Source organism: Anguilla rostrata, chromosome 5 (genome assembly GCF_018555375.3).
Source record: "Anguilla rostrata isolate EN2019 chromosome 5, ASM1855537v3, whole genome shotgun sequence".
Classification (NCBI taxonomy): Eukaryota; Metazoa; Chordata; class Actinopteri; order Anguilliformes; family Anguillidae; genus Anguilla; species Anguilla rostrata.
Genome location: NC_057937.1, coordinates 58615361 through 58626398, shown reverse-complemented (window position 1 = coordinate 58626398; position 11038 = coordinate 58615361). Strand labels below are relative to the sequence as shown.

The 11038-nt window shown below is 42.1% G+C and overlaps 2 protein-coding genes across 3 annotated transcripts in view; one reads left to right on the top strand and one right to left on the bottom strand.

The window, feature by feature from the left end:
* Positions 1 to 241: 241 nt before the first annotated feature.
* LOC135255777 (cytochrome P450 2D3-like) lies at positions 242 to 8235 on the bottom strand. 2 transcript variants are annotated; one of them, XM_064337389.1, is made up of 9 exons: positions 8032 to 8234; positions 7479 to 7641; positions 6846 to 6995; positions 6508 to 6668; positions 4528 to 4701; positions 3970 to 4108; positions 3650 to 3837; positions 2877 to 3018; positions 242 to 1201 (listed from the first exon to the last, which is right to left on the bottom strand). In XM_064337389.1, exons 1-9 carry the CDS (start codon positions 8191 to 8193, stop codon positions 1017 to 1019), a joined length of 1464 nt encoding a protein of 487 aa, XP_064193459.1. In that variant the 5' UTR covers positions 8194 to 8234; the 3' UTR covers positions 242 to 1016. The 2 variants fall into 2 exon arrangements, with proteins under 2 accessions (XP_064193459.1, XP_064193458.1); XM_064337388.1 differs by having other exon boundaries at positions 3650 to 4108; positions 8032 to 8235.
* Positions 8236 to 8599: 364 nt separating this feature from the next.
* LOC135256182 (membrane-bound transcription factor site-1 protease-like) overlaps positions 8600 to 11038 on the top strand; it is a 7496-nt gene continuing 5057 nt past the window's right edge. Inside the window, exon 1 of the mRNA XM_064338026.1 lies at positions 8600 to 8606. Coding sequence (XP_064194096.1) covers positions 8600 to 8606 — 7 coding nt within the window. The remainder of the gene's footprint in view (positions 8607 to 11038) is intronic.

The following is an 11038-nucleotide window of genomic DNA, read 5'->3' as shown; positions in this document are numbered from 1 at the left end:
GAGTTCCTCAAAAGGTTCCTAGTTCCGGGGTATAGTTCCTGCGGTGGAAACGCGGCTTAAGATGAAAGAGAGCCCTGTGAGCTCAGTGATTCAAAAGGCCAGCTAAGCCAAGCAAGACCTAATTGGCGAATACAATGACTTTTCTTCATTAGGGTGAAAAGTTCACACACACACACACACACACACACACACAGAGTCAATGATGAATGCTGACAATACAGCACAAAGGACAAAGCCTAAATACTGAACTGTGGGACTATACGGTCCCAGACGTTTAATTTCAAGTTTTGCCTCCAATGGCAAAATGGCATTACATTTTTTTGAATTGCATGTATAACCACAATTACATTACATTACAGTCATTTAACAGACAAGTGGACTTACAGAAGTTTTACATAGCATTTTATTTATTTTTTACCTTCTTTTATAATGCTGGATATATACTGAAGCAATGCAGGTTAAGTACCTTGCTCAAGGGTACAACGGCAGTATCCGACCTGGGAATTGAACCTGCTGCCATTGCAAGTTTCTAGGCAAAAGACCCACCGCAAGTTACATTACATTACATTACATTACAGGCATTTGGCAGACGCTCTTATCCAGAGCGACGTACAACAAAGTTGCTTGGCAAAATCTTCGCGTCAGTAGTACTTTCATTTACAATGGCTTACATCCCAAGCTAATTTTCCAACTGGCCATGTACTCGCAGTTATCCAGTTCACACAGCAGCTTCGTGTGGCTGAAAAGCTGCGGGCCCCATCACACACAACAAGGGATAGCCTGTCAATGCAGCTCCGGACGTATACACACACACAAAGCTGTGATTTCCAAGGAAAATGACTGCAAGCAGCACCCTTATAATTGTGACCGTTATATGAGTTTTCTTCATTGAACCAGTTGATTTTTGCATTAAATCGCCATTGGGTTTCATTTAGAGATATGCGTTACAATTAATTGTGCACTACAGCGCCATCTGCTGGTGGGGCCTGACCCCCACAGGCACCTAATGTAAAATCTCAACTGCCTCTTAGTCTAACACCCAGTCTGTAGGGTTTTGGTGTTTGAGTGGCACCATAAATCTGCCTGTAGTCAGGCACCCCCCCGTCTTCAGGCCAAACGAAGTTGAAGCGACGTAGCAGTGTCACAAGAATCAGGAAGAGCTCCATGCGAGCAAGACCCTCTCCCAGACACATCCGAGGCCCTGAAACACACACACACACTGTATCATACCAAACCCGCTAAAACAAAAATGTGTATGAAGTTCCAACATTTGACATCCCAAAGGCCATTCTGTCACAGTGCAGGAGGACAGGTGTGGGGTGTGGGCTGGGGGGCAAGGGTGGACAGATAATGGTCATAAATAAAATTTTGAGTTGTTTACTGCCGGATGTGTAGATACAGCATAATTCACAACCTTTCGGTGGCTTTCGTTTGCGTGAATTAATGATGTAATGACCCACGACTGCCCAAGAAACAGCTGAGCAGCCAATTATCTGATTCTTTTTGGTCCCCTAAAATGGAGGAACTATATATAAAAAGGGCTGTAATGCATGGACCACCTGATATGAACGTCAGCACCCTCAAATTAAAGCAGACATTCTGCACTTTGACCTCATATTCATCATTTCATTTCAAATACGGTCTGTAGCGATTTGCGAGCTTTCTTGTTCATGAAATGATGCAATGACACACGGCTGGCCAAGAAACAGCTGTGCGGGCATTTGTCCGATTACTTCAGGTCCTTTAAAATATGGAAAATGTGTATAAAAAAGAGTGTAATTCCTCCGTGGATCACCCGGTATGGATGTCAATGCCCTCAAATTAAAGCAGTCTGCACTTTAGCCTCATGTTTGTTGTTTCATTTCAAGTCCAATCTGCTGGAGTACACGGCCAAAACAACAAAAATTGTGACACTGTCCAAATGCTTGTGGACTTTACTTTTGAAAGCTGAAGTCCTGTGGCAAATATAAAATAACACAACCTTATTTTCTCAGCGTGAAATTGCACATTTTATTAACTGGGAGTACAATGATAATTAATAATGGCCTTCCGATACCACAACATTGTCAAAGTTCGTCTGAATGGCAAGTCAAGCAAATGAAAACAAGTGATTCATTCACAAAGAGTCCCAGTAGCCCCATACCCCCCCCCCACCCCACCCCACACCTACAGCCTATCGTGTGTTTGTCTACTTTCAGATAAGGCTGTCCTTGTCTGACCCCTCTACCATACCTCCACCCTTCCACACCTCACCCAGTTAGCACAACCATCATCCCCTGATCATTCATTCAAGTCTGCATGGGCCAGAAGGAGTGGGGGTGATCACCCCCCACCCCTATTACAACTATATAAAATGTGGGCCTTTCTTTACTTTCGGAGGTCAACTTTTGGGTCAGCTTTAACGCCAGTCAGTTTGAATAGTCCTGTTGTAGTGAACAGCAGGGGTTGACCTGCTGTTAGCATCCCTGATTTTATCCCATTTTCCCCAGCCCCCAACTCAACCAAACTTGTAGATTTCCTACCAGCAACCCTTCCTGCTGACCTCAAGGAGGAGATGGCAGACATATGACTCCTTCGATTCATGTGATGCCTATTCTCGCCATTCTCCACACTGCGGGTGCACCACAAATCGGTATTCCAAGAGCCGAACGGTCAACGGACGAGTTAGCTGTTAAAAATGCTGGAATCAAAACATTAGCATATTTTACTTTATCCTCACTTCCCCGACAATACAGTAATGTAAGAAGGGCCTGGAGATTTTGTGTGCATCATTCATATGTCATTTTACATTTACAGTACAAGCAACTATTCCCCTAGTTATTCCACTTTTAAAAAATCAAAGCAAAATCAGTGCACAGAAAGTGGCTGAGTCTTACCAGCAGAGAAGGGCATGAAGGCATCTGGCTTCACAAACTCTCCCTGATCATTTAGGAAGTTGGAGGGGTTGAAGTCGTGGGGAAACTTCCACTGGCTTTCCTCACTCAGCACAGAGGACAGGTTGGGGATGATGAGGGTTCCCTGAAACCAGAACCAGCAGGGACAACAAGATGGAGGGATGAGGGCGAAAGAGACACACAGGAAGTTATGCAAAAGAGGGATATAAAAATTAAATGGTTTGAGGACCTGTAGTAGTTTGCGGACAGTAGTACAGCTGGACTCAGGGACTGTGTTGCTAGTACCATCCTGTCTAGTAATTGATGCTTTGCAGTGTTGAGGAAAGTACTCTGAAACTACACAGTAGTTGAACTACAGCCAAGCTAGCCCAATGTGAAAAGTAGCTACAATTACTAAAAAAAAATTTTTTTAAAAAAGAAGAACCAGCAATAAGTGCCAATTGCCAGTTGACCATTGGCAACTATAATGAAGCGGAGTCCAATCAGGATTGGAGGGAAAGCAGTGAGAGTAGGCAATATTTGGTCAAAGGAGTTTGGAAAAAAAATATATACCTGTATTTATGGTCAAAAGTAGCTGGCATTTACTGTATACCTCAAAATGACAAAAAAAGGCAATTAACTACTATAACCACTACACAAAATTGAATATAGTTGAACTACCAGCAAACCGCTGCAAAATGTAATTAAACTATTAGTTTAACAGCATTTTACATGAAGGTAAACTACTCCCCAACACTGATGCTTGGTGGCCTCACCTTGGGTAAATCGTAGCCCATCAGCCGTATGTCTTTGGTGGTGGTGTGGAAGACGCTGAGCGGCACCGTGTCTGCGACTCGCTGAGTCTCATGGATCATGGCCTGGGTGTAGGGCATCTTGTGTCTGTCCTCATAAGAGGCCTGCTCCTTCTCCCCAAGCACCTCATCGATCTCCTTCTGACACCTCTCTGGATAACACAGGCAGAGATTGCACATGTCACTGAACTGGGAGACATCATTCTCCACCTTAAAGGCTGCTGCAGGTGTGCGCATTTCAGTCTCATGCACAGGTAACCATAGAAACACAACTGAGAACTCACCCTGAACATCTGGGTGAGTCATGAGGTACAGAAAGGCTGTGAGGAGTGTGTTAGCAGTGGTGTCTGTTCCAGCAGCGAGGAGGTCATTCAGATAACCGATCAGCTGTTTTTCATTGAAGGAAGAGCCATCATCTCCTCTCTGAAAGGGACAGTGATGAAGACAGTAATGAGAGGGATCCATTGGTAAATCTCAACCCATCATCACTGAGTTTTATTATTTTGAACAGGCTACAATGTGACAAAACTGAATGCCACATCCTGGATTTACTGATGCCTGCTCCAATGTTGAAGACTCCTTGGTTACGACATGGACCAACAAGCATTTGAGTTTAGACTGTGGGGTATATGCATGTGAACAGCAAAGAGCATGGTGGACTGTGGGGTATATGCATGTGGACGGCAAAGAGCATGGTGGACTGTGGGGTATATGCATGTGGACGGCAAAGAGCATGGTGGACTGTGGGGTATATGCATGTGGACGGCAAAGAGCATGGTGGACTGTGGGGTATGTTCATGTGGACGGCAAAGAGCATGGTGGATAAACATGTACTGTGGTACCTTGTCCATTTCATCAAGGTAGCAGTCTGTTAGATCCCGTGGCTCTCCTGTTACCCAAGACTCCTTGTGTTGGGATACCTGGTCTGCCAGTGACTTTCTGACCATGTTAAAATTGTGAAAGGCCTTTTGGAAGGGCAGGGGGAGGTGCCTCAGCAGGGGCAACATTTCATAAATCTGCAATGTGGAAAGTTACAGGATTTGCGTTTAGGTCTAACTTTATATACATTTAATATATGTTTATACATGAAACACTTGTTCAGTTCGATTCAGATCAAGTGAATGACTTATCCAGTCAAGAATTTCAAGTTTTTGGTTATGTAATCTCCATTGTTGCTTTAGCAGTATGTTTGGCATTATTGTCTTGCTGTAGGATGAAGCATGGTCCAGACCTAGGTCAAATACGTATTTGTTTTGAATTCAAATACTTTTCTGTGCTCACTTGATCTTGCCTGGTGTAATTGAGCCTGCCATTATGACCATAAGGTGGGATTACACTTTTTGAGAGTATTTCATTGGTTCCAATACACCAGACAAGATCAGTAAAGTGTAGAAAAGTATTTGAATCCAAAACAAATACGTATTTGACCCAGGTCTTGCATAGTCCAATGAGTTTGGAGTCATTTGCTTTAACTTGAGCAGATAAGATGCTTCTGTACCCTTCAGAATTCATTCTGTTGCTGCTATCAGCAGTTACATCATCAGTGAAGACAAGTGAGTCAGTATCTGTGGCAGCCATACATCCCCAAACCATAACACCAACCACCAACATGTTTCTCAGACGAGGGGAGGCGGACAGTGTTATGCTTTGGGTGTTAGGTAATTCCTTTTGACTTTCACATTTTGCTCTTGCCATCACTCTGATACAAGTGAGTCTTGGTACCAACAAAATGTTTTTCCAGAACTCAGTGGGCTCTTTGAGGTGCATGCGAGCAAACTGTAACCTGGCAATTATGTTTTTGTGGCTAACTAGTGGTTTGCTGTTTGTGAAGTTTTCTTCAGACGGTAGGCACTGCCACATCTAGGCCTGCCTCCTGAAGAGTGTTTTTGATCTGACGGACTGCTATTTGGACTGCTAAAAGAGATTTTAATCTCAATGAGACTTTTACCGGGTTAAATAAAGGATGTATATATACATATATATATATATATATATATATATATATTTGGGGGTTTTTCTTCATTATGGTGAGAATTTGTTGGTAGAAGTGTTCCTCAACCTACCATTACTGATTACATGATTACCATTACATGATTACTGATCTCACCAGTTCGCTCTTTCTTCTTTGTGACATTCCAAACTGTTGATTTTGGTAAGTCTAAGATTTGACCTATATTTCTGACAGTGTTTTCTTATTTCTCAACCTCATAATGATGAAATAGTCAGTAACAGACTCCAAGGGTAATCAAAAGGCTAGAATCAAAACTTGATACTGAAGGCTGTCTTATACCTGCACTAAGGAAACAATTGAACACACCTGACTAATCAGGAACATCTGTGAAGCCATTTGCCCCAAACATTATGATGCCCTATTTACAAACAGTGCTGTAATTTCTACAGGATGAAACTAAAATGCATAAAAATGTCTTTAAATAAAAGCTTAGAATTTGCACTTCATATGTAAATTGTTTGATTTCAAGTTTTAAATTGTGGAGAACAAATCAATAAAAATATGTCTGTCCCAAACACGATATTGCTCACTGTAGATATATATGTATAGTCCATTACAGGAGAGACTGCAGAGAAGGAACATTTCAGATGGGAATAACCAAAATATTTTCTTCTTTGTGCCAGTGAATTAAACAAATTAAATTTAAAAAATATATATACCAATGGAAGGATTCGGTTTGTTCTTGTTCCTCCATAAAGAGTTTGAAAATCATTTTTCACATTAATTTAAAATGTCAAGTAAATTGTCTCCAGTCAAAGAGAGTTCTCTGCAGCTCTCAGTCTACTGTTTGGACAGAGTTTGGTGTACTTACCATAGCCCAGGGGCCATTGACAATCTTTGTGACTTCCTTGATGTGGCGGATGTTGTGCTGGAGAAACTCATCTTCATGTTTGAATCGAGTCCCAAACAGGACAGTGCAGATGATGTTGAATGAGGCCTTGTGGAACAGGATCTGCGAGTCGATAGCTTTACCTTCCAGAAATGTCAGCAAAGCAGAGATGAGTAACCTTCCCTTTGCATTACTAAATTGTGGGTTTATGGTTAATGTTTCCTATTTAAAAACATGGCAAACAGATGAACTCAGGTTTACACAGAGAATGTCACAAAAGAAACAGATGTTTAAACAAGTTTTTTGCTATTAAGTGGTACCTGCATTATTTTCCAAATCTGAGGCTATGTAGGAGACCTCTCCCAGAATCCTCTCCTCCATGGATCGTTTCCCCAGGCCAAAGTTCCGAAGGGTTGTTAGGGCGAATCTCCGGTGCTCCTTCCATACAGGCCCGTAAGTCAAGACAACCCCTAAGAGATTCAGATTTGTTGTTGGTCATCCTTGCCACCGGGGCAGCATTTTTAAAACAATGTCAATAAATATTGAGTGATACGAGAAATTAGGCAAGAATACTTGTATAACTCTTTTATTTTCATTTTTGTAGTCAAGTCTACTTTTGACCATTGTTGTGGTATTCTCAACCCATTTTAACCATTTGTATATTATTTTTTTTAGGTTATTCACATGAGCTGTCCAGAGATTTCTCTGTGTCTAGTTAGAACACCATTTAATTCACGTGTCTAATGGCTGTGTTTCTTTCTATAGATTGTCTCTACTACTTTTTGAATATAATTTGTTTCTCTGATTCAAGCCACTGTGCATAATACATATAGCAATATTCTCTTAATTATTAAATATTAAGACATTATACTTTGTGCAATTGAACTGCCAGGTTGACTGGAAGTTGTGTAGAGTGTGGTATTATTTTGAACAATTTACAGTTTTACATTTACCTTTGTTCTCATTTAGGTGATTTATGAAAAGGTCTTCTGGTCGTCCAGACAACTCCACAGACTGAGTGACCAGTGCTTCCTTCATTGCCTGCAGACCATTGAGCACCACAGCTGGCTTGCTCCCAATATAGATACTGTAGACCTTCCCATAGCGTTCCGACAGCTTGCATTTGTAATGGAAGATGGAAATGACATGAATTAGCCTGTCATGTGGGGCTTGAGACAGCGACATAGGCATTCATTATTTTTTTCAACAATACATTTCCACCAAGTTTTTCTTTCTAGTTGTACCTCTAAGGTTCTTGCTCTATTGGTACTGTGCCTGAAGTGTGTGAACTCTTCCAGTGAGTATTTTCCACACGACAGATTACTCAGTACTGTTAGAATCTGGGTGAGCTTGCACCAAGAGATCAGTCTCACTTTTCTGATGGCTTATGACTTATTGTTATATGAAACAAATACATTTTACATTACATTTACATTTTAGCTGTTAAACTGATGCTTTTATCCTGAGAAACTTGCACTTATTCATGATTTTAGTTTTTAACTGTACCTTTCTGAGATCATCGAGAGGATTGACCAGGTTCAGCTGCAGCAGGTTTCCAAATATCGGGACTGGCCAAGGTCCAGGGGGGAAGTTTTTGGGCCTCCTAGTTCTGAAGAGGAGGAAGAGGAGGCTGAAGCCGATCCATAGGAGAATCACAGAGCCCAGCATGGTCACTTCTGCTCTGTTGGTCTTTGCACCACTGTCTAATAAACTAATTCCAACTCTGATCAATTATTTACTCTTTTAGTTTATTGAATGAGGCTGGAATCCAACATTTGACCTTGAATTGATACTGTATGATTTTGGTCGACCCAGACAGTTTTTATGTGCAGTGGAGGAAATTTTTGAAGCTTGAAGAAGTTTATGATTACCAGCTGTCTTCTCAGTGGTGAATATGGGGGCACTTCGGCATCTGAGTTTCAAGTCATTCCAAAAGCAATGTATACAGCCTGGGTTCCATAGGTTGTGAATGGATTATCAATGGGTGGGATACACACACACAACAGTGGAACTGTACATGAAGTCCAACCCAACCGCCCACCTCCACCCCCCATTGAACGAATGTGAAATGATCATGTCTGGTGAATTCTAAGGGGGAAAATACTACAGATTATTGATCAGTAAAGCTGGGTATTTGTCCGAAAATACTGGCAGAAGTCAGAGAGGCATCATTTGTAAAGCGCTTAGTGCCATATTTGTTGAAAATCATGGAAAACTGCACATCCAAATTTCATTACCTTCAACCCACACAGGGGAATATGCACTATACACAGAGGTGACAGAGTTGATAAGAAGAGCGCACCTACTGTCCAAAGTCCCTTCCATGCTGCCAGCTGTATTGCTAATTCCCCTGTGGGTTGTATAATTACAATGCAGCCCCCCCCCCCCCTGTTTTGGAGGAGGGTCATTTGGTGGTGGCAGTGTGAGAGGCTGGAACATCTGAGTAGCAAGTAACCAGTTTCAGACTTTAGAGTTTTAAGCAGTGGAATCCAAGTCATTCAACCTCTGAGTACAGGGTCGGATTCATGGCCTAGAAATTCAGGCTCCCGCAAAATTCTAGGCAAATTCTAATGATCGGTGTCCTACAGCAGTGTGATCCAAGTCTTCAGTCCTCTGAGAGTGCAGCCGCAGGCTGCAACAAGTCTGGGGATCGTCTGGAATCTGCCACATGTAAAGCCCCAGTCTTGACCTCTGAGATTGGCACAAGGTATCGTGTCACAGGACGTCTGAATCTCTGATATGTAGGAACTGTGTCTCCGAGCCCATGACATCTGTAGCCATAACAAATTGACCTCTTTGTTTCTCAAACGTTATAAACAAATCCCTGACCTCTTGACATCAGGGCCCAAGGGAAGGTAGCTGGGACAAGGGCTCCGAAGCACAAGTATACTACTTAGCACCAAGGTGTATGTACTATGTACTGGATACATAATGTAAACAATGCATCCTCTCAAAGCTGCGCAACTGTGTCTATGTCGACAGTTACCATCCAAAACTGCCCAAAAATCACAGAAAGCTCTAAAAACAGAGAAAATCACGGAAACGGCAAAAAATGTGGACAGTCACGGAATCCGTGACACCTGCGACTTCTGTGACAAACACCCGGCCTCACAGATCAGTATATCCCAATCACATCTTTATTATATGACATAATTTTTCTCATCATCATCCTATATCATTTATTATTGGGGGGTATTGGGCCTGTTTTGTAATATTGGAAGCTGGTGTCACTGATTTTGACTTGATACTCATTAAACATATTTTAAAAGCTGCACTTCAACCTTCAGGCGAATCATGAACAGTTTTAATGCATACAGTAGATTATCTTCCTCTGAAAATGTCCAACACACACACACACACTCTCTCTCTCTCTCGCTCTCTCTATATCACACACATACGCACACTCTCTCTTGCACACACACCCACCCACACACACACACACACATGCTCACTCGCACACACACTCGTACACACACACACACATGCTCTCTCGCACACACACTCGTACACACACACACACACATGCTCTCTCGCACACACACTCGTACACACACAGAGTCAGTGATGAATGCTGACAATGCAGCACTAAAGACAAAGCCTAAATACTGAACTGTGGGACTATACGGTCCCAGACGTTTAATTCGAGTTTTTCCTCCAATGGCAAAATGGCATTACATTTTTTTAAATTGCATGTATAACCACAATTACATTACATTACAGTCATTTAACAGACAAAGTGACTTACAGAACTGTTTTTTTTACACATCCATTTATACAGCTGGATATATACTGAAGCAATGCAGGTTAAGTACCTTGCTCAAGGGTACAACGGCAGTATCCAACCTGGGAATTGAACCTGCTGCCATTGCAAGTTTCTAGGCAAAAGACCCACCGCAAGTTACATTACATTACATTACAGGCATTTGGCAGACGCTCTTATCCAGAGCGACATACAACAAAGTTGCTTGGTAAAATCTTCACGTCAGTAGTACTTTCATTTACAATGGCTTACATCCCAAGCTAATTTTCCAACTGGGCATGTGCTCGCAGTTATCCAGTATATATATATATATATATATATATATATATATATAGTTATACAGCAGCTTTGTGTGGCTGAAAAGCTGCGGGCCCCATCACACACAACAAGGGATAGCCTGTCAATGCAGCCCCTGAAGTATACACACACACAAAGCTGTGATTTCCAAGGAAAATGACTCCAAGCAGCACCCTTATAATTGTGACCATTATATGAGTTTTCTTCATTGAACCAGTTGATGTTTGCATTAAATCGCCATTGGGTTCATCTAGAGATATGCGTTACAATTAATTGTGCACTACAGCGCCATCTGCTGGTGGGGCCTGACCCCCACAGGCACCTAATGTAAAATCTCAACTGCCTCTTAGTCTAACAACCAGTCTGTAGGGTTTTGGTGTCTGGGTGACCCCAAAAACAGGGGTGTAGTCAGGCACACCACTGTCTTCGGGCCAGACGAAGTTGAAGCGACGTAGA